The sequence below is a fragment of the Vicia villosa genome, linkage group LG3, assembly GCF_029867415.1.
Source record: "Vicia villosa cultivar HV-30 ecotype Madison, WI linkage group LG3, Vvil1.0, whole genome shotgun sequence".
In the NCBI taxonomy this organism is placed as follows: Eukaryota; Viridiplantae; Streptophyta; class Magnoliopsida; order Fabales; family Fabaceae; genus Vicia; species Vicia villosa.
In genome coordinates this window covers 191,275,347-191,300,183 of record NC_081182.1, presented here as the reverse complement: position 1 = coordinate 191,300,183, position 24,837 = coordinate 191,275,347, and the positions used below count along the sequence as shown (strand labels likewise).

Here is a 24,837-nt window from a genome sequence, read left to right as displayed (position 1 = left end):
ATTCATAGCACATGACCTTCTTCTTGTCAAATCTTCTTTCATCAGAAGATTCTCCACGTTCAAATTTCCTTGAACTTCTGAAGCCTCTGAACTTCCTTTGCTTGGTCTTCCAGAGTTGATTTAGCCTTCTGGAAATCATGGACAGTTCATCTTCTTCTTCAGATTCTGATTCTTCAGGATCTTCTTCTCTAGCCTGAAAAGCGTTAGTGCATTTCTTGATATTAGATTTTAATGCAATAGACTTACCTTTCTTTTGAGGCTCATTTGCGTCCAGCTCAATCTCATGGCTTCTCAAGGCACTGATAAGCTCTTCCAGAGAAACTTCATTCAGATTCTTCGCAATCTTGAATGCAGTCACCATCGGACCCCATCTTCTGGGTAAGCTTCTGATGATCTTCTTTACATGATCAGCCTTGGTGTATCCTTTGTCAAGAACTCTCAATCCAGCAGTCAGAGTTTGAAATCTCGAAAACATCTTTTCAATGTCTTCATCATCCTCCATCTTGAAGGCTTCATACTTCTGGATTAAGGCAAGAGCTTTTGTCTCCTTGACTTGAGCATTTCCTTCATGAGTCATTTTCAAGGACTCATATATGTCATAGGCCGTTTCCCTGTTAGATATCTTCTCATACTCAGCATGAGAGATAGCATTCAGCAAAACAGTTCTACATTTATGATGATTCCTAAAAAGCTTCTTTTGGTCATCATTCATTTCTTGCCTTGACAGCTTCACGCCTCTGGCATTTACTGGATGTTTGTAACCATCCATCAGAAGATCCCATAGATCACCATCTAGACCCAGAAAGTAACTCTCCAGTTTATCTTTCCAGTATTCAAAGTTTTCACCATCAAATACCGGCGGTCTAGTATAACCATTGTTACCGTTGTATTGCTCAGCAGAGCCAGATGTAGATGCAGGTGTAGGTATAGTCCTTTCACTTTCATCAACCATCTTTTAAATGAAGCGTTTTTCTCTTCCTGAATCTTTTCTAAACACGGTTAAGTGCTTGCACCTTAGAACCGGCGCTCTGATGCCAATTGAAGGATAGAAAAACACTTAGAAAGGGGGGGATTGAATAAGTGTGACTTAAAATCTTGAGCGATAAAAATAAAATGCACAATTATTTTTATCCTGGTTCGCTGTTAACGAAGCTACTCCAGTCCACCCCCGCAGAGATGATTTACCTCAACTGAGGATTTAATCCACTAATCGCACGGATTACAATGGTTTTCCACTTAGCCGCAACTAAGTCTTCCAGAGTCTTCTGATCACAACCTGATCACTCCAGGAACAACTGCTTAGTTCACTCCTAAGACTTTTCTAGAGTCTACTGATCAACACGATCACTCTAGGCTTAGTTCACTCCTAAGACTTTCTGCTCAGCCAACTGCCAAGACTTCCTGCTCAGCCAACTGCCAAGACTTCCTGCTCAGCTAACTGCTAAGACTTCCTAGAGTATACTGATCAACTGATCACTCTAGTTCCTTACAACTTAATGTAATCTATTCAAGAGTTTACAAATGCTTCTTAAAAGCGATAATCACAACTGTGATATTTCTCTTACAATTTAAGCTTAATCTCACTAAGATATTACAACAGCAATGTAGTGAGCTTTGATGAAGATGAAGATTCTGAGTTTTGATTTGAACAGAGTTTCAGCAAGTGAATTTGAATTGTATTGGTGCGAAAATCGTTAACCTTGCTTCTCATCAGAACTTCATATTTATAGGCGTTGAGAAGATGACCGTTGAATGCATTTAATGCTTTGCGTGTTCCGTACAGCTTTGCATTTAATGTTATACGCTTTTGTCAACTACCTTGAGCCTTGTTCACGCTGTGTCTACTGACGTAGCCTTTAGTAGCTTTAACGTTCCTTTTGTCAGTCAGCGTAGTCTGCCACGTGTACTTCCTTCTGATCTGATGTTTGTGAATACGACGTTTGAATATCATCAGAGTCAAACAGCTTGGTGCACAGCATCTTCTGATCTTCTGACCTTGAAGTGCTTCTGAGCGTGATACCATCTTCTGATCTTCAGTGCTTCTGATCTCATGTTCTTCTGATGCTTCCATAGACCCATGTTCTGATTCTGCTTCGACCATCTTCTGATGTCTTGCCAGACCATGTTCTGATGTTGCATGCTGAACCATTTGAGACACATCTTCTGAGCGCTGAATTATGCGTACTCTTTATATATATTTCCTGAAAGGGAAATTGCATTGGATTAGAGTACCATATTATCTTAAGCAAAATTCATATTATTGTTATCATCAAAACTAAGATAATTGATAAGAACAAATCTTGTTCTAACAATAATTAATACAACATATCAAACTTTTATAAAAACATTTAATACCTTCACAACTTGGCTTAAAGAATTAGTTATTGACAACAACTTCATACCAACATTTCGTTCAGATGGCGTGTTTTCTGTACCCTGCAAAATTTTCCATAGACACCATTATGTTTATCAAAAGAGTAATAAATTGACTCAAACAAACATAATATAATTTTTGAAATTACCAAGCAATTCCTTGCATTAGCACCGCGAGATTTAGTGGTTCTGAACATTTATTTTGCACACTACTTTTACCATTGTGACCTATTTTTCCTTTCTGGTTTTGTTTTAAAAAGCAAATTATTATTTTGATATAGATAATAACATGTTATAATTAATACAACATATCCGACCTTGTAAAAAACATTTAATACCTTCACAACTTGGCTTAAAGAATCAGTTATTGACAACGACTCCATACCAACATTTCGTTCAGATTGCGTATTTTCTGTACCCTGCATATTTTTCCATAGACACTACTATGTTTATCAAAAGAGAAACAAATTGACTCAAACAAGCTGAATATAAGTTTTGAAGTTATCGAACAATTCCTTGCATTATGGGTTATACTGTTGCATTTAGAACACCGCCTAATAGCTTTTGTGTCATTCTTTTTTTCTTTGGAGCACCTTTGCTCTTCACAGTCTTTGGATCACATGTGGCTGACTTCGAATCCAAAATAGGATCGTCCGTACTGTAATACTTATTTGTAAATTCAGAATGTCACCCATTATTTCCCCATAAGCACCTTCCTTTTTAAAAGCATCTCTGCATAAAGTAGTAAATGCATATCAATATGCACCAAACCAAGCTTGCTCAATCATATTAGAATCAACAGTACCATTACATTTCATGTTCAAATATTGAAATTTTGCATTATTCGTTCATCGCAACAAAATCAAAGCGGTGGGGATGCGATCAACATGTTATTTCTTCATGACATAAAACATATGAGAACATGGAATCCCACGAGAATCCTGCAACTTACACTCACATTTAAGTGTGTCACCATCATATACAACCTCTATTTCATAGTTGTCACGACAATATTTAGTAAGTTTATAAGTCTTAACTCCACTGCGTGTAACACCCCAAAAATCTAAGTTAATTACTTAATTAGTTATTTAATTAATTTAGTGTGAGTATATGAGTCATAGTGAATTATTTAAATATATGATGCTATTTTGAGTCCTTGTCATGATTTATGATGATGACTTATGTGGTGTTTTGATGAATCATGTGGTGTTGTGGTGATTTATGTGATGCTTAGAAGTATTAGGGGATTTTAGAGTATTTTAGAATAATTATAATAATTAGATTAGTAAGTGGAATCAATTTAATTAGAAAAATAAGAGTTATTTTAGTGTTAGAGATATGAAGGGCAAGATGGTAAATTGAGGGGAATAAGTGGTTACACTAGGGTGAAAGAGGAGATATTCATTCGGTCGTAAAATGTTTTTGAGAATTGGAAAAGAGAAGAGGCAAAACAAGAGTTAGGGCTTAGAGAGGCAAAGAGGAATCGTAGAACAAGAAGATTTGATAGCAAGTCTCAATATGAGGTATGGGAATTTAATCTAGATTATCATGAATGGCTTAAGTTACTGATAATTTTATGATTGGGTTTTGGGAAATCTTGGGTTATGAGGGTTTGATAATGATATGATGAATTTTGGATATTTGGATGTGTTAATATGCAATAGACGATACCCATAGGATAAATGTATAAAATTATATTTGGACTCTAAAATATGGTGATTATAGGGTTTTTTAGGGCTTAAGATGTGTAAAAATCACAAAGAAATTGGTTTGGAAAGTGCAGAAAAATTCTGCACACGAACAGTGAGCGGTCGACGCAAACAGGGGAATGGTCGACACAAAGAAAGAGAATGGGTCAGCACGAGCTGATCCGAGGCAAGCGGAAGTTATGATTTTTAAGTGAGCAGTCGACGCATGGGTCAGCGCTAGCGGACCCGAGGTAGACCAACTTTTGAAAATTTTATTAAGGCCATAACTTTTGAACTATAACTCTAATTTGGGCTTCGTTCGAAGCATTGGGTAGATAATGGATTAATTACACTTAAGTGGATAAATGAACAATAGGACTAGTTTTACCAGGGTTTAATTATGATGATATTCCGATACCTTGTGATGATATAGTTGCAATACATGTTTTCCATTGTGAGTCGATTCACTTTGTAATATTGTGTTGTGGATGATGTGTTATGATTATCTGTGATGATGATGTATTGTTTATTAAAGCATGTGCTGATGTATTTATGGATGATGATGTGTTTGACTACCCGTGGTCGTATGGTTTTTTTGTGTAGTGCATCATGCATTCATAGCATTTGTCGGACAAGTAGTCAAATGAAGTTTTGCAGGATGATGATCTAGTGAAGTTGTAGGAAATTTTGGTCCAGTGACAGCCTTAATCCCATTGTGTGGATTAAGTGCAAATTGTGATGTGCTCCAGTTCCAAGTGGGAATTGATCCTATGGTGGGGATCTTTGGAGGATAACGATGACTAAGTCATCAGTGACGTTTCGGTACCTCATGCATGAGTCTTTTGATGATGCATTTCATAATTTATGGATTTGCTAAATATTTGAATTAATGACGTGCTTGTTGGATGTTTTGATTTGTGATGCTTGGTAAGAAGAATTTTCGAAGTGATGTTGTGTTATAGATGTTGTAATTGATGCCATGTTTTTGTTTTTTCTATGCCATGAATACTATATCTATTACTTATGCTTTTTATGATGATAGCGATTTACTCACCCTGTATGTTTGAATGTTACCTCTACGTGGGTAGCGCGCAGGTGATCAAGTTTAGTGCAGGAAGCTTAGGAGTTGCTTCAGAGTGCGTTTATTTTATCTTAGAAGAATAAAGGGAGTCTTTCTCTAATACGTAACATCGGGGTTGGGATCGTTTTACATTGAAATCATTTTATGTTGTTATATTTTGGAGTTTTAAGTATTAATTTCCAAATTATTTATTCCGTTCCGATTTATGATGTTTTGATGGTTAAAATACCTTTTTCAGTAAATGAAATTAATTGGAGTATTTGTGACTTATATATTCCGCCACGAAGTTATGAAGTGAAATTAATTAGTAATACTAAAGATACAATCGTACTGTAATTATGTTTCAACCCGTGTTACGGAGCAGGATTAATTGAGAAATGCATGTATGTGAAGATGTGACATCCTTGCTGTTTGACTTACATTTATTTGTTAAAATATTTGTGAAAAATCGCGGGGTTTTAGAAGGGTGTTACATTAGTGGTATCAGAGCAAGTCGGTCCGTCCGACCAAGTTATCGAGTCTAATTGTGCAAAAGTCGAGTATTGTTAGTTCCATTCCAACCTTGTTATTTGGTTGTGGTATAAGAAGACTATGGTTTGAAGAAATGACGCTGCAATTGGTGCTGTCTTGGAGGCTATGGCTCAGGCTATGCCGAATCAGCCTAACACTGCAGGGAATGAAGCAAACCGTAAGTTGAGCACATTTCAGAGGGAGAACCTGCCTACCTTCAAGAGCAGGCATGATCCTGATGGTGCACAGGCTTGGATCAAAGATATTGAGAGGATTTTCCGACTGTTGGATAGCTCTGGGTGCAGAAGGTACGACATGTAACTCATATGTTAGTTAAGGAAGCTGAGGACTAGTGGCTTAGCACTCGCTATAGATTGGAAGTTGCAAGTGAAGTCATCACCTAGGCTGTTTTCACTTGGAGTTTCTTAGTGTCATACCCCAAAATTTACCCGTCATAATTCGTTTTTAAGGGAGTTAACAATTAGGAGCCACAGGGTTTGACATATCTATTATTAAACTCGCTCTCCTATAAAATTCCCGTATAGTTTGAAATAAGTGGAGGTGTGGATAGTAAATATTTGAGGTCCAATTTATTTTGGGCCCATTTGGTTCATTTAATCATTTTATTACCCTTTGTTTATTTGTCAAATATTATCATTTACTAACCATAAGGTTATTAGTATTAATATTAAAACATTTAACTAAGATTAATATCGGGATTAATATCGGAATTATTAGTATGGATTTAATTAATTTAACTATTATGGATATTTTAGACAATTTAGCTTTATTTTAAATATCTTTATTAGTTAATATTATTAAGCTCTACTAATCATTCTTATTAAGATGTTATGTTGTTTTAATCAAGATTACCGAGACTAATGGGCTAATTAGTGTTTGGGCTAAAAGCGTGACAGCACAACAACCTAGTTATTGGATATGGTATTGGGTCATGGGTTTTGGGTCAGAACAAACCAGGATTGGACCGGGTCAAAACGACCCGGATCCTGTTCATCTTCCCTTACGCCCAAACCCTAGCTACGGCCGCCGCTCCTTCTCCAAGCAAACTAACCCTAATCTGAATTCGCCCAGGCCCATGAACATCAATCAATCTCGAAGCTGAATCGGATCTTCAATCAAACAAAAACACATCAAATCTTTCTAAAACGCGAATCAAAATTAAATCATAATAATTTCATGGATTCAATATAATATTACAATGAATTTACAAATCAGAATCTAATCTAAGTTTTCCTAATTGAATCTAAACCTAGACTATAAAAGAAGAAGAAAAGAAATTAGAAGGGGTCGGAGAAATTTTTCCAGAAAGAAACCCTAGAGCGCCGCCACGAGAACGCTTGTTCTTCGTCATCGTACCTGCAAATCATACACAGAGAGAAGGAGATTAGAGCGAGGGGGAGCTTACACGTTCCAGAATACAAGATAAAAGGTAACCGAATCTCGAACTTAGCTTAAAAGATCCGAGTGTATGTTTTAATTGCTGTGTTTGTCTGGGAATTTGGGGGTTTAGGGTTGTGATTCAAGGTTAGGGTTCTTTGGCTAGGTTAGGGTTCATCTATTGGGGATTTCTGGGTATTGAATACGATGGACATATGAAGGTTTGGGGCGGGGACGATGAAGATTCCGATGAATCTTCATCGGAGTTCTGGGTTGGTTGGGGTTTACGGCGAGTGAGTGGGCGGTTGGCGGTGAGTTTTGTAACCATGCTGGGTTTTGGTTCGAGGAAAGAGAGAATGAAGAGTGAGAGAGGGAATTCAGAGAGAGAAACGGAGAGAGTAGAAAGAGAGAGAAAGAAGAAAATGGAACGAGTTATTGGGTGTTGGGGATGTCTCCCCCGTGTGCTCGTCAGACCCTCGCTACGTGGCCTCTCATGGTTGCCTGGCTCTGCCACTGAACATGATTCAGTGCAATCCCTCTTATCACACACCCTAATAGCAGACAACATGCAGGCCGTTTGATCTGTTTAGAGCTAGATCTGACGCTCCAGATCTGAGCATACATCCTAGCTCCATGAACCTGCGCCACATCGTAACTAAACGGATTGGAATTCAATTGGGCTCAGCCCATTTGCTAATTACACCCCTACAAATTACTAACACTTAATAAAACGCACCCCCTGGTAATAAACAAAAAAATAAAATTCAATTAAAAAACTTTGGATTTGTTTAATAGTTTATTGGTAAGTGATTAATTAAAATTTGTTCATTTTTATTCTAATAATTCATCAATTAATTCTTCAAATTTTGGTTAATGATAATTAATTATTTAAATAAACTTCTGAAATTTGTTTGATTATATTTTTAACAACTTAGCTTAATTTCTCCTCAAACCGACTAAATCTATTAATCGTATTAGACGAGAAATAAAATTGTATGATTAATGTATAACTTACTTACTTTCATAATTCTCTCCTCGACCCGATTGAAACTATCAGTCGCTTTAGACGAGAGATAAAAATATTTAAAAATTAAAATACAATTAATTTGCTGCCCGCGATGATCGAATCTATCGATCTGAGTAACCAGCAATACAATTCAACCTGTTAGCTATACTGGTCGAATCTATCGATCACCGCATCTAACAGTAACAAATTAAATCAAGGTTGTACGCCAACCTCAAAACACTTTCACCATTCAAATCAATTTCAAACTGCGAATAGGCTATTCAAAAAGCCTTTAAAACAATTTCAAATCACAAAATTCAACCATAAGGCGTACAACCTTGACCCCGAACTACGTAGACTCTGATCCTCCCTAAGGAGGTACGTAGGCACTTGGCAACAAGGCGAGTCCCCTTCCTCAAAAAATCTCAATTTTCCCCCTCCTCCAAATTCTAATCAGGTTCATATCTTACCATTCACCCTTTTCATTTCTTTAGCTATTAAATCCTAATATTTTAGCCATAAACCTTTGCCTTAGATTCAAAGCCAATAGGAAAGGGTTGAGGGTGCCTAACACCTTCCCTCGACCTGATTATAATAACTTACCCCGATCTCTAAACTGCGTAGGGTTTCCTATTCGCCCTTCAGAATAGGTGGCGACTCTAAACCTTTTAAATTTTTAGGCAGGTTGCTACAGCTGGCGACTCTGCTGGGGACATACACATATGGTGATTTATTATGCTCCTAAGGCTTGAGAGGGTTTAGGTTTAGGTTTGTGGTTTAGGGTTTGTGGCGCATTTTAGGGTTTGGCAAACTTGCCACGTTTAGGGTTTGGGGGAAGGTTTATCTTTTTAGTAATGATTTTTTTTAATTATTTATTTATTTATTGTTTTTTTATTAAATATTTATTTGCCATATTTGCATTAAATGTTAATTGTTATATAATTTGCATTATTGGGTATATTTCACTGCTGTTAAGCCTAAGCGTGGGGATTATAATAATGACCAGAGGGGAATTACATCGCCTACGAGTCTTATTATAATTCCACTCAGAGTGGGTTAAATATTCGGAAAGTTCTGATACGAGGCTCGACCTTGTTGAGGGCTGGACTGGGTAGTTAGCTGATCTCTCTGGGAACCAACCCCTAAAATTCGAACCTCATGGACCAATGAGTTGTTCTAAAATCCAAAGAGACAAAAAGTCTCGGCGGCTACGAATGATCCCATGAGACCTTCTAGAGCTTTCCCATGGGAAGGGTAGGCTACCGAGCCGTTATGTCGAACCTATGAACTTAGGGCCTATGTGATTATATGTTGAATATATGCTTATTATTATAATATTATGTTTTTTATAATTATTTGCATGCATCATAAATCATATGCATATTTTTATCATGTCTTATCCACAGGTGAAAAAAAAAGAGGAAAAAAAGAAGAATAAAAAAAATAATAATAATTCTTTTTGGTGAAAATTCAGGAAAAATGAATGCTAAGAAGCCTATTGTCCACCTCACCGTCTCAGTGCCTGACATCAAGAAATTGAGAAATATAAGGGATAAGATGTCATCAACTGCTTTGAACAGGTTTGAAGGCCGTTATGGAAATATTTTGGACTTGCTCAAGGTTAAGGTTCAAGAAGAAGCAATCACCGCTTTGATCCAGTTTTATGATCCGCCGCTCAGATGTTTCACTTTTCAGGATTTTCAGTTGACTCCTACTTTGGAGGAGATGGATGCTATGCTTGGGTTTTCAAGAATTAAAAAAGTATTTTATACGGGTGCTGGAAAAAGGGCTGAAATGTTTGATTTAGCCAAAGCTTTGGAAGTGCCCGTTGCGGATTTAGAAGCTAATCACAAAACCGATGGAGGAATACAAGGAATTAAAAGAACTTATTTGGAAGCTCAAGCTATGTCTTATGCTCAAAAGAAACAATGGGACATTTGCGGACATTTTTTGGCTCTTTTAATTTTTGGTATTATTCTACTGCCTAATAAGGCAGAATATGTTGATGATGCTGCTATTCATGTCTTCACCTCCTTCAGAAATTCAAATGAGGATCCAACTCCTACTATTCTTGCTAATATTTACTATACTATCCATGATCGGTATGAAAAGAAAAGGGGAGCGATATCCTGTTGTCTTCATTTACTATACTCTTGGTTGACTTCTCACCTTTACAAGGCTAGCTATTTAATCAAAGATTTGACTAGGCATGAATGGTCTCAAAAGCTAAGAGCTCTCAATGCGGATTCTATCTTCTGGTTTGCAAGGAAATTGAATTCTGAAAGAATTATTTATAAATGTGGAGAATTTAATAATGTGCCTTTAATGGGAACTTTGGGTTGTATTAATTATAATCCCGTGCTTGCATTGCGCCAATTGGGTCATTCTATGGATTGTGAGCCTTCCGATCAACAAGTGGAAGGATTAATTTTGCATGATAATGGGAAAGGAGAACCAAGAACATTAAAGAAAGTAATTCAAGCTTGGAAGCATGTTCAAACAAAGAATTATGGACCGAAGAATATTGTTGCTAAGGAACCTTACACTAGATGGGTTCAAGAGAGAGTTGGGAAAATTTTGCTACCTTTTGTTGTGGATCCCGCATACAAGCCCGATTCTCCTAATCCTATTTCTCTATCCATCGAAGAGATAGAAGGAATCAAGGCTGCCCTAGAGGCGTCCCGTAAGGAAAAGGAAAAATTAGAGCTTGACATACATCGACTTTCCAACGAAAAAAGCCAACTACGCTTCGATCTTAAGGAAAAGAACCAGGAGCTTCAAGCTGCTAAGGAAGAGAATGATAGACAAAGGAATAAAAGAAAGCGAGCAACCGAAGGAGTTCTAAGTGCTAATTTTAATCTAGAAGCACATAATGAGAGGTTGGCACAAGCGGATATAGAAATTGCAAGGTGGAGAAGGAGCTATGAAAAGGCTTCCCATGACAAAGCGGAATCTGAGAAAAATCTAGAAGCTGTGGTCTTTGAATTAACTGATAGGACTAAAGATCAAGAGGAGGAAATAAGGAACCTCAAATATGATCTTCAAGAAGCTCGCAATTCTGGACAACAAGAGCGCGCAAGGAGATTAACCACGGAAGAAGCACTTTTACAGCGCACCGATGAGTACAATAGAGCATTCCAAGCCATGGTATCACTTAGGGAAATATTCATAAGACAAAGAGAGGTACACGAGGCAACCCTGAACGAAAGAGACCATTGGAAAAGACAATACACAATTGTTTCTACGGCAAATGAGCATGTGAGCATGGTTCCCAAGATGCTTGAAGAATATGAGAAGTGTCGTGAGAATTATGACAAGCTAGTCTACTTGTGCAATGATTTAATTCTAGACATTCCGAAGGGTTTAGAAAAAGCGGAGTCTTCTCCCATCATCCTTCCCAAAGAAGTGAAGGAGTTCTTGGAGCTTTGTAGGAGCATGGTGGACAACTTCAAGGAGGACATTCATAGGCGTTCTTAGTCATTTATAGTTTTGTTTTTTTATTATTTAGAAGTTTTTGTTTCTATGGGTGTTTATTTCCTTTCGCAATGTTGAACAATTTAAATTGTACTTTCTTTCAAGTTTTTTGAATTAATAAAGTGTGTTTATTTCCGCATTATTCAACTTCTTCGCAATTATTCACCAAAAAGAATTATTCAAAAAAAGAGAAAGAAAAGGTTCCTACTAAAAAAAAAAAAAAAACAAGAAAAAAAAGAAATAATATATATATATACAGACATATATGTTAATATATAAATATATATAAATATATTATAATAACAATGTGGATAAGACATGAGCATGGCATTTGCATATCATTCATAGCACGCATAGCATGGCATTTCTTTTCAAAACATTAAAAGGAAAACTGTCTTCATCTCCAGTCACGCCATTGCAACCCGATCACTCATCCAAACAAGAGCTCAGAAGAAGAAAGCAATGGAACAACTAGAGCAGAACCAAGCCGCCCTTCGTGAGGAAATGACCCAACTAAAGGGTACTGTTGAAGACCTCCAGGGAGGAATGGCCCAAGTGCTGAGCTTCATGAAAGACCTCAAAGATAAGCAAGACAAAGCTAAGGAAGTTCATGATCAGTATGAAGAGATACCTAAGGATGGCAACCCATTGTTAGGATATGTGCGAGGTCATGACCCTCACAAAACCAATGCTCACGCATCTAAAAGGGTCGCTACGACCCATGAAGAGGGAGAGGCCTCTCAAGAAGAATTTATCCCTACTACTCAGAAAGAAGGGACGTCTCGCACAGTTCGCATTCCAATCAATAATCCGCTTAGGGATGAGAACTACTTGGATCTACAGTATGGGGACACTAATGACACAGATCAAGTCCCTCAACCAAAGCTGACCTCTGCTGATTCTGGGGAGAATTCTAAGGAGAGTGGACAAATCAGGGCATTAGAAGAGAGACTGAAAGCTGTAGAAGGATATGATGCTTTCGACGTAGACACTTTTGAGATGAGTTTAGTCCCGGACCTGACAATTCCACACAAATTCAAAGTCCCCGACTTTGAAAAGTACAAGGGACTCTCTTGTCCGAGGAGTCACTTGCGCATGTATGTGCGGAAAATGGCTGCTTATGCTCATGATCAAAAGCTGATGATGCATTTTTTCCAAGATAGCTTGAGTGGAGCATCGGTTGACTGGTATATGCAATTAGAGAAGTCTCACATCCGAAGCTGGACCGACCTTACTAATACGTTCCTAAAGCAATATAAATACAATTTGGACATGGCACCCGATCGGATGCAACTCCAAAATTTGTCACAAAAGAAAGAGGAATCGTTCAAGGAGTATGCACAGAGGTGGAGGGAAATGGCTTCCCGAGTCCAACCTCCCCTGTTGGAAAAAGAACTCGTAAAAATGTTTATGGCTACATTACAAGGGCCATACTACGATAAAATGGTAGGGAGTGTGTCCTCAGGGTTTTCAGATTTAGTGGTTATTGGTGAAAGAATAGAAGACGGAATTAAGAGCGGGAAAATACAAGGAGCATCATCTAACTCCTATCAGGCGAAGAGGCCTACCCCCAACTTCACAAAGAAGAAGGAAGGAGAGACTAATGCTGTAGGGCATCAGGAGAACAGACCTCCCATATCATATCCACCACAACAAAACCGGTTTCAGGGAGGACAAAGGAGATTCGATCCGCTACCTACTTCCAAGAAAGAAATTCTGAAATATTTAATAAATGAATCCTTGGTAGAAGTTAGGCCACTGCCACCTCTTCCTCCAGGCAAGATCACGCCCAACTACAAACCGAATGAAAGGTGTGAATTTCACGCCAATTCTCCTGGACATACCTTGGAGAAATGTTGGGCTTTTAGACACATAGTCCAAGATCTGATTGAGTCAGGGGCAATCGCCTTTGACAAACCCAATGTGAAAACAAATCCGATGCCACACCATGAAGGCGCAGTCAATGCAATAGAAGTTGTCAATGAGCAAGAGTTGGTTCAACAACGGAACTCCCCCATAGATGCAATTAAGAGGTATCTTCTTATAAAGGGGTTTATCCTAGAACATAACGAAGCTTTCAAAGACACTTTGCAAAGGCTCATGGATCAAGGATTGATCCAATTGGAGGAACACCCTGAGGAGGAATATGTGGCGATGGTGGAAAGAAACGAGCCTTTAATGATACCTGCACAAGGGGCAAGGAAACCATTGATTATCCCATGCTCTAGACCACCAGTGATGATACCTACGCAAGAGCGTCCCAAGATCATCCCAATCAGAGGACCATATCCTTTGGACAAGATGAAAGCGGTACCATGGGAATATGAGACCGATACCAATACTGCAGTGTCAAGCATTGTTGGACCTGGGGGCATGACCCGTAGTGGGCGCATATTCAAAACTGCGCAAGTACAACCAAAGTCTAGTGAAAACTTGACGCAATCTGGAGAACAAGTAGTCATGAGACCAAGTGACGAGGCTGAACCTAAGGATAAAGAAACTTCTAATAAGGATGCTGAGGAGTTTCTCGCTCTGATTAAAAAGAGTGATTATAGAGTGGTAGATCAGTTGCAACAGACACCATCTAAGATATCGTTCTTATCACTATTGATACACTCTGAGAAACATCGAGATGCTCTGATGAAGATCCTAAACGCTGCCCATGTAACTAAAGACATTACAGTCAATCAATTTGATGGGATGGTGGCCAATCTAACTGCTGGGGCATGCCTGAGTTTCAGTGACAATGAGCTACCCCTGCAAGGAAAGTCACACAATAAAGCCTTGCATATCTCCATGCAGTGTGGGAAGGCTCATCTGGCTAGAGTTTTGATCGACACAGGGTCATCCTTAAACGTGATGCCAAAAGCAACACTTGACAAGATAGCCTTAGAAGGACTTGTGGTCAGACCTAGTCTTCTGGTGGTTAAGGCTTTCGATGGATCACAGAGTCCGGTGTACGGAGAAGTAGACCTTCCTGTCATAATTGGTCCCCACACCTTCTGCATCAACTTCCAAGTGATGGAAATCGAGCCAGCTTATACCTGCCTGCTAGGGCGTCCTTGGATTCACGCAGCTGGGGCAGTCACCTCCACCCTCCATCAGAAACTAAAGTTTGTGAATGGGAACTCCATAGTAACCATCAATGGAGAAGAAAATATATTTGTCAGCAATCTAAACTCATACAGATATATCGAGGCTGGAGACGAAGCATTGGGTACCGCATTTCAAGCTCTAGAAATTGCAACCGCTATCACACTACCAGTGGAGAAGATAAGAAGGGCAGTGACATCATGGAAGGATCTACAAGACACAGATGCTAAAGGATGGGGCAAGCTACCAGAGGTGTCAGAGAAGAAAGACCGCTCAGGGTTAGGATACCAACCCACCAAGGTCACAAGCATTAAGAAAGAGGAACGACCATTCCCCCCAATAATGCAAACTTTTGTGACTAGCGGGTATGAACATGTGGCTATGGTGTCCAACCAGGATTCTCGAGAAGGGACGTCCAACTTCATTCGAGAAATCAGACCAGGGGAACAACTTCAGAATTGGACAAGCATGGAGATACCGGAGATAGTTTTCATTTCAAAGTAATTTGCTTTTGTGTGTTTTGTTTCCCTTTTCAAATAAAGAAAAACAATAACGCTCATGCCTCGCCCGAAGCATAGAGCTAGTTTGTAAGGGCCCCATTTACTTTCAAGTTCGAAGTTTATTAATGAAATTGTCTTTGCATTTTGGTATTGAAAACATTGTCTTTTCTCGCATTTATTCCTTTTTTTTCCTTTCCGAAAATGACAAATAAATTTCTTGCACAAACAAAGCACGTTCACATCTGCATACTAAAAGAAAACAAAACATAAAACATGTGCAGATCACCTTCTGACACCACCGATAATAATACTGCTGAGGCTCCATACAAACTCGAGGCTCTCGCTAATCAGGCTGAAGAAGGGGATGAGGAAGACGATGAACTTCCGGAAGAGTTGTCAAGGTTAATGGATAAGGAATCCAAGAGCATGCTCCCTCCACAAGAGGCCATTGAAATCATAAACTTAGGAACGGATGAAGAACCCAAGAACATTAAGATTGGGGCAACGCTAGGTAAGGACGTAAAAGCAACGCTAACCAAGCTCCTCCACGAGTATGCAGAGATTTTCGCTTGGTCATACCGTGACATGCCGGGGTTGGATACAGACATCATGGTACACAGGTTACCTCTCAAAGAAGGGTGTGCGCCGGTCAGGCAAAAGTGCAGAAGAGTTCGACCAGATATGGATAGTAAGATTAGGGAAGAGGTGCTCAAACAGTTCGATGCCGGGTTTCTTGCTGTAGTTGACTACCCACCATGGATTGCAAACATAGTGCCAGTTCCTAAGAAAGATGGGAAGGTGCGCATGTGTGTAGACTACAGGGATCTAAATAAAGCAAGTCCAAAAGATGATTTCCCACTACCACATATAGATATCTTGGTGGATAATACAGCACAAGCTTCGTTGTTCTCCTTTATGGATGGGTTCCCCGGATATAATCAAATCAAGATGGCCCCTGAGGATATGGAAAAGACCACCTTCATGACATCTTGGGGCACCTTCTGCTACAAAGTGATGCCTTTTGGATTGAGAAATGCAGGGGCAACATATCAAAGAGCCATGGTCACATTATTCCATGATATGATTCACAAAGAGGTCGAAGTGTATGTAGATGATATGATTGCCAAATCTGGCACAGAAGAAGAGCACATCACAAATCTACATAAGTTGTTCGAACGCTTAAAGAAGTACAAGCTAAGGTTAAACCCGAACAAGTGTACGTTTGGTGTAAGATCGGGAAAGCTGTTGGGATTCATTGTAAGCCAGCGAGGTATAGAGGTCGATCCTGACAAAGTAAAAGCCATACAAGCGATGCCCGTTCCAAAAACAGAAAAAGAGGTGCGAGGTTTCCTGGGTCGATTGAAATACATCTCAAGGTTCATTTCACACCTAACAGCTACATGCGAGCCTATATTCAAACTACTCAGGAAGGATCAACCTATCAAATGGAATGATGATTGTCAAGTAGCCTTCGAAACCATAAAGAACTACTTACAAGAACCACCTATACTCTTACCTCCTGTACCCGGAAGGCCACTAATCATGTACCTCACAGTACTCGAAAGGTCTATGGGGTGTGTACTGGGGCAACAAGACGAAACAGGCAGGAAAGAACACGCTATCTACTACCTCAGTAAGAAATTCACGGATTGCGAATCTCGGTATTCACCATTGGAAAAGACATGTTGTGCCCTAGCATGGGCCTCCAAACGTCTAAGGCAATATATGCTGAATCATTCCACATGGCTAATATCGAGAATGGATCCTTTAAAATACGTGTTCGAAAAACAGGCACTCACGGGTAGAATTGCAAGGTGGCAAATGTTGTTGTCCGAATACGACATACAGTATGTAACTCAAAAAGCAATAAAAGGGAGTGTATTGGCAGAACATCTTGCTCACCAACCCCTCGAGGAATACCAATCTATGAAGTTCGACTTCCCCGATGAGGATATTATGCTAGTAAGAGACTATGAAATACCAGGACCCGACGAGGGACCCGAACCGGGTTTGGTATGGAAACTCATGTTCGACGGTGCCTCAAATGCACTAGGACATGGCATAGGGGCAGTATTGACATCTCCCGATGACCGGCACTTACCCTTCACTGCAAGACTATGTTTCGACTGCACCAACAACATTGCAGAATACGAAGCATGCATATTTGGGTTAGAAGCTGCAATCGACCTAAGGATCAAACTCCTTGATGTATACGGAGACTCAGCATTGGTAATCCATCAAGTCAACAAGGAATGGGACACTCGAGATGCAAAACTAATCCCATACCGAGACCTTATACTGGAGTTGATGGCTGAATTTGATACTATCACTTTTACTCATATCCCGAGGGAAGAAAATCAAATAGCCGACGCACTAGCAACGCTCTCCTCTATGTTCAAGGTGACCTGGCCAAACCATGAACCACGGATAACTGTTAGACACTTCGACGAACCTGCCTATTGTCTCACGATTGAGGAGCAGTCTGACAACAAACCATGGTACCACGACATTAAAAAGTACCTGGAAAAACAAGAATACCCGGAGAATGCCTCGACAATTGATAAAAAGACATTGAGGAGACTTGCATCCAAGTTCTTATTAAGTGGAAACATCCTGTACAAAAGGAACTATGATTCAGTGTTGTTGAGGTGTGTAGATAAAAACGAGGCTAAGGAGATTATCAGGGAGGTACATGAGGGAACCTTCGGAACTCATGCAAACGGACATTCAATGGCTAGAAAAATACTGCGAGCAGGGTATTACTGGTTAACAATGGAGGCCGACTGTTTCCAATATGCAAGGACATGTCACAAGTGCCAGATCTACGCTGACAAGGTGCACGTACCACCAAACCCGTTGAACGTTCTGAGTTCACCATGGCCATTTGCAATGTGGGGAATCGACATGATAGGGATGATAGAACCTAAAGCTTCGAATGGACACCGATTTATATTGGTTGCCATAGACTACTTCACCAAATGGGTCGAAGCTACCTCTTACACCAACGTGACGAGACAAGTAGTCACTCGGTTCATCAAGCATAATATCATATGTCGGTATGGGGTTCCAAGCAGGATTATCACCGATAATGGGTCGAATCTGAACAATAACATGATGAGGGAGCTGTGCGAGGAGTTCAAGATTGAACACCATAATTCTTCACCATACAGGCCTAAAATGAACGGCGCCGTCGAAGCTGCAAACAAAAATATCAAAAAGATAATACAAAAGATGGTGAAAACATACAAGGATTGGCACGAAATGCTCCCCTTCGCCCTACACGGTTACAGAACCTCGGTGCGTACATCTACAGGGGCAACCCCCTTCTCCCTAGTCTACGGTATGGAAGTTGTCCTCCCAATCGAAGTGGAGATCCCGTCACTAAGAGTCATAGCTGACACAAAGTTAGAAGAATCGGAATGGGTAAAAACTCGTTTTGATCAGCTTAATCTCATTGAAGAAAAGCGACTGACAGCTTTGTGTCATGGACAACTCTATCAGAAGAGGATGAAAAAAGCGTTCGATAAGAAGGTCCGACCTCGAACCTACAAAGAAGGTGACATTGTCCTCAAGAAGATACTGCTACCTCGACTCGACGCCCGTGGAAAATGGACACCTAACTACGAAGGTCCATACATTGTAAAAACGGTGTTCTCAGGAGGGGCATTAGTCCTCACTACAATGGATGGGGATGAGCTACCGCACCCAATCAACTCAGACGCGGTCAAGAAGTACTATGCCTAGCAAAAGCAGGATTACCGGACATAAGCCGAAGGCAAACTACGAAGGATAAGGGGTCGTGCAATCATCTACTTCTGAAGTCGAAGGATTATTGGGGCCCTCGATAACAAAAAGGCAACAGCAGTATTAATATCATTTCTATTTGTCATTTTCTTTCTTCGCATTTCTGTACACCCGCCAATTCAAGGCAATATCAATAAAATTTCCTTTTTGCATACTACGCTTCATTTCTAATTTTAGTACCATTTGCAAAGGATAATTTATCTTTATAAACTTTAACATGGATTTAACATGAGAAACTTGCAAACTTGCAACACAAAAGCAAAAAAAAAAGACAAAATCTCTGGAAGGCTACACACACCTTGCACTGGTGTTACCCCAGGTTGATCCTTTCACAAAGGGGTCGGCAAGTCATTCGAATACAAACTGAGCCAGAACTCACAAACAGTTCAAAAGAGGTTAAACAAAGGCAATGGGTGATAAGGAGATGGGTGATAAGGAGATGAGGTGTCGGGGTTATCATACATACATCATTGCATACATTCATCAGTATACATACAACATACACATGTGTAAGCATTCATACATGCGCATTATACAAACAACAGGGGCATGTGCATAACACATAAGCATGATACATACGCATTTACAAAACAAAATTCTACATAGGTGAATTTCGCGATAACACTCGCGGATAACCCTATTGGTGGTACAGGTAAATTCTGCGATAACACTCGCAGATAACCCTGATAACATAGGTAAATTTCGCGATAACACTCGCGGATAACCCTATTGGTGGTACAGGTAAATTCTGCGATAACACTCGCAGATAACCCTGATAACATAGGTAAATTTCGCGACAACACTCGCGGATAACCCTATTGGTGGTACAGGTAAATTCTGCGATAACACTCGCAGATAACCCTGATAACATAGGTAAATTTCGCGACAACACTCGCGGATAACCCTATTGGTGGTACAGGTAAATTCTGCGATAACACTCGCAGATAACCCTGGTGACATAGGTAAATTTCGCTACAACACTCGCGAATAACCCTATTGGTGGTACAGGTAAATTCTGCGATAACACTCGCAGATAACCCTGGTGAAACAGGTAAATTCTGTGATGATATTCGCAGATAACCCTGTCAGTGCAGGTGAACTTGCTAGAATTATAGCAAGCAATCCTATTGGGGTCCACAAGCTACGGAAACTTACTAGAACTATAGTAAGTGGGGGGTTCACAAACTGCGGAGGCTCGCTGGCCATAGCAGGCCGATTACACAACCAACAAAGGTCCTCGCTATGTAAGACTCAGGCTTTAACAGGACGTTTTTCTCACTCACACTCAAGCACGAGGTAAATTTAGGGGTCTTCCATTATTTAATAACTCTTTGATCCGAAAAGCGTGAGACCTGCGTATTCTCACGCCATTCAATCCCAGATAATTAAATAGGGGCAGCTGTCATACCCCAAAATTTACCCGTCATAATTCGTTTTTAAGGGAGTTAACAATTAGGAGCCACAGGGTTTGACATATCTATTATTAAACTCGCTCTCCTATAAAATTCCCGTATAGTTTGAAATAAGTGGAGGTGTGGATAGTAAATATTTGAGGTCCAATTTATTTTGGGCCCATTTGGTTCATTTAATCATTTTATTACCCTTTGTTTATTTGTCAAATATTATCATTTACTAACCATACGGTTATTAGTATTAATATTAAAACATTTAACTAAGATTAATATCGGGATTAATATCGGAATTATTAGTATGGATTTAATTAATTTAACTATTATGGATATTTTAGACAATTTAGCTTTATTTTAAATATCTTTATTAGTTAATATTATTAAGCTCTACTAATCATTCTTATTAAGATGTTATGTTGTTTTAATCAAGATTACTGAGACTAATGGGCTAATTAGTGTTTGGGCTAAAAGCGTGACAGCACAACAACCTAGTTATTGGATATGGTATTGGGTCATGGGTTTTGGGTCAGAACAAACCAGGATTGGACCGGGTCAAAACGACCCGGATCCTGTTCATCTTCCCTTACGCCCAAACCCTAGCTACGGCCGCCGCTCCTTCTCCAAGCAAACTAACCCTAATCTGAATTCGCCCAGGCCCATGAACATCAATCAATCTCGAAGCTGAATCGGATCTTCAATCAAACAAAAACACATCAAATCTTTCTAAAACGCGAATCAAAATTAAATCATAATAATTTCATGGATTCAATATAATATTACAATGAATTTACAAATCAGAATCTAATCTAAGTTTTCCTAATTGAATCTAAACCTAGACTATAAAAGAAGAAGAAAAGAAATTAGAAGGGGTCGGAGAAATTTTTCCAGAAAGAAACCCTAGAGCGCCGCCACGAGAACGCTTGTTCTTTGTCATCGTACCTGCAAATCATACACAGAGAGAAGGAGATTAGAGCGAGGGGGAGCTTACACGTTCCAGAATACAAGATAAAAGGTAACCGAATCTCGAACTTAGCTTAAAAGATCCGAGTGTATGTTTTAATTGCTGTGTTTGTCTGGGAATTTGGGGGTTTAGGGTTGTGATTCAAGGTTAGGGTTCTTTGGCTAGGTTAGGGTTCATCTATTGGGGATTTCTGGGTATTGAATACGATGGACATATGAAGGTTTGGGGCGGGGACGATGAAGATTCCGATGAATCTTCATCGGAGTTCTGGGTTGGTTGGGGTTTACGGCGAGTGAGTGGGCGGTTGGCGGTGAGTTTTGTAACCATGCTGGGTTTTGGTTCGAGGAAAGAGAGAATGAAGAGTGAGAGAGGGAATTCAGAGAGAGAAACGGAGAGAGTAGAAAGAGAGAGAAAGAAGAAAATGGAACGAGTTGTTGGGTGTTGGGGATGTCTCCCCCGTGTGCTCGTCAGACCCTCGCTACGTGGCCTCTCATGGTTGCCTGGCTCTGCCACTGAACATGATTCAGTGCAATCCCTCTTATCACACACCCTAATAGCAGACAACATGCAGGCTGTTTGATCTGTTTAGAGCTAGATCTGACGCTCCAGATCTGAGCATACATCCTAGCTCCATGAACCTGCGCCACATCGTAACTAAACGGATTGGAATTCAATTGGGCTCAGCCCATTTGCTAATTACACCCCTACAAATTACTAACACTTAATAAAACGCACCCCCTGGTAATAAACAAAAAAATAAAATTCAATTAAAAAACTTTGGATTTGTTTAATAGTTTATTGGTAAGTGATTAATTAAAATTTGTTCATTTTTATTCTAATAATTCATCAATTAATTCTTCAAATTTTGGTTAATGATAATTAATTATTTAAATAAACTTCTGAAATTTGTTTGATTATATTTTTAACAACTTAGCTTAATTTCTCCTCAAACCGACTAAATCTATTAGTCGTATTAGACGAGAAATAAAATTGTATGATTAATGTATAACTTACTTACTTTCATAATTCTCTCCTCGACCCGATTGAAACTATCAGTCGCTTTAGACGAGAGATAAAAATATTTAAAAATTAAAATACAATTAATTTGCTGCCCGCGATGATCGAATCTATCGATCTGAGTAACCAGCAATACAATTCAACCTGTTAGCTATACTGGTCGAATCTATCGATCACCGCATCTAACAGTAACAAATTAAATCAAGGTTGTACGCCAACCTCAAAACACTTTCACCATTCAAATCAATTTCAAACTGCGAATAGGCTATTCAAAAAGCCTTTAAAACAATTTCAAATCACAAAATTCAACCATAAGGCGTACAACCTTGACCCCGAACTACGTAGACTCTGATCCTCCCTAAGGAGGTACGTAGGCACTTGGCAACAAGGCGAGTCCCCTTCCTCAAAAAATCTCAATTTTCCCCCTCCTCCAAATTCTAATCAGGTTCATATCTTACCATTCACCCTTTTCATTTCTTTAGCTATTAAATCCTAATATTTTAGCCATAAACCTTTGCCTTAGATTCAAAGCCAATAGGAAAGGGTTGAGGGTGCCTAACACCTTCCCTCGACCTGATTATAATAACTTACCCCGATCTCTAAACTGCGTAGGGTTTCCTATTCGCCCTTCAGAATAGGTGGCGACTCTAAACCTTTTAAATTTTTAGGCAGGTTGCTACACTTAGGAAGAATTTTCCAGAGGATTTTCGGGGTAAGAAGGAGATTGAGTTCTCTGAGCTGAAATAAGGGAACTCGACTGTTGTAGCGTATGCTTCCAAGTTCATAGAGTTGGAAAAGCACTATCCGCAATACAATGCTGATGATGGGGGAGTTTTCTAAGTGCATCAAGTTCGAAAGTGGCTTGCATCCTAAAATTAAGCGAGATGTAGGATATCAGCAGATCTGTCGTTCCATGAATTGGTGAAAAATTGTAGGATTTTTGAAGAGGGCAACAAAGCTCATTCGGCATACTATAAGAGTCTGAATAAGAAGAACGGAAAGAATCAGGACCTCGGGAAGCCTTATGCTAACCCAACTAGTAAAGGGAAGCAGAAGGGTTTTTGATGGGAAGAAGCCAAGTGGGGGAGGAGCTCTCTCTTCCGTTAGGTTCTATAAGTGTGGTGATCTAGGTCACCACTCCAATGAATATGAAGAACAAAGTGATGAGGTGTTATAAATGTGGCAAGACAGGTCGTCGTGCTCCTGAATGTAAGAATGAGGGTCCTACTTGCTTCAATTGTGGTGAACAAGGTCATATCAGTACCCAGTGTCAGAAGCCAAGGAAATAAGCTACTACTCAAACTAATGGTAGAGTGTTCGCATTGAGTGGATCATATGGTTTCAAGAAGGATAACTTGATTCGAGCTACTTGTTTTATAAACAATGTTGAGTTAATTGCTATTATTGATATTGGTGTTACTCATTCATTTATCTCACTTGAATATGCTATTAAGTTGGAATTAAAATTACCTGATATGAATGGTAAAATGGTGATGGACACTCCTGCTAGTGGTTCTGTCACTACTACTTATGTTTGTTCAAGATGCCCCCTAACTATCTTTGGTAAACGTTTTGGGATGGATTTGGCGTGTTTACCCCTACACCAAATTGATGTTATCCTAGGAATGAGCTGGTGGGAATTTAACTATGTTCATATCACTTGTTATACCAAAATTGTGATGTTTCCTGACTTTAGTGGTGACGGAGGGCTGATGTTTTTGTCGGCTAAACAAGTGGGAGAGCTACTCGAGGATGAAGCGGTGATACTTGCTATGTTTGCATCACTGCAAGTCGATGGCGAGGCTACAAGTGTTGATTTTCTTGTTGTTTATGAATTTCCAAATGTGTTTCCTAGTGACATCAGTGATTTACCTCTGGAACGTGAGATAGATTTTACCATTGAACTAGTTCTAGGTACGAGTCTGATGCCGATGGCTCCTTATAGGATGTCAGCTTCAGAATTACGTGAATTGAAGAAACAATTGGAATAGTTACTTGAGAAGAAGTTTGTTCGACCTAGTGTCTCTCCATGGGGTGCTCCTGTGTTGTTAGTCAAGAAGAAAGGCAATAATATGAGGTTGTGTATATACTATCGACAGTTGAACAAAGTGAATATTAAGAATAAGTATCCGCTACCAAGAATTGACGACTTGATGGATCGATTAGTGGGTAATAATGTGTTCAGTAAGATTGACTTGAGGTCGGGTTACCATCTTATTCGTGTTAAGTCAGATGATATCCCGAAGACAACCTTTAGAACTAGGTACGATCATTATGAGTATACTGTGATTCCGTTTGGTGTGTCTAATGTGTCGGGTGTTTTCATGGAGTATATGAACATAATATTTCATGAGTACCTAAACGAGTTTCTAGTGGTCTTCATTGATGATATTTTGATATATTCTAAATCCGAAGAAGATCATGCAAAGCACTTGAGGATTTTGTTATAGGTGTTAAGAGAGAAGAAGCTTTACGCTAAACTATTCAAGTGTGAGTTTTGTCTGAAGGAAGTAAGTTTTCTTG

General features: G+C 39.4%; 1 protein-coding gene across 1 annotated transcript; it reads left to right on the top strand.

Moving 5' to 3' along the window:
- The first annotated feature begins 5,778 nt into the window (after window positions 1-5,778).
- On the top strand, window positions 5,779-24,305 carry LOC131659606 (uncharacterized). Its single transcript, XM_058928774.1, has 2 exons — window positions 5,779-5,960; window positions 23,627-24,305. Exons 1-2 carry the CDS (start codon window positions 5,779-5,781, stop codon window positions 24,303-24,305), a joined length of 861 nt encoding a protein of 286 aa, XP_058784757.1.
- The last annotated feature ends 532 nt before the right edge of the window (window positions 24,306-24,837 follow it).

What these genes read in the sequence shown, in the direction of transcription:
- LOC131659606 (XM_058928774.1), top strand. Translation starts at nt 5,779, where the DNA reads ATGGCTCAGGCTATGCCGAATCAGCCTAACACTGCAGGGAATGAAGCA. An exon ending in GATAGCTCTGGGTGCAGAAG is followed by an intron (nt 5,961 to 23,626) that starts GTACGACATGTA and finishes AACTAATGGTAG; the next exon opens with AGTGTTCGCATTGAGTGGAT.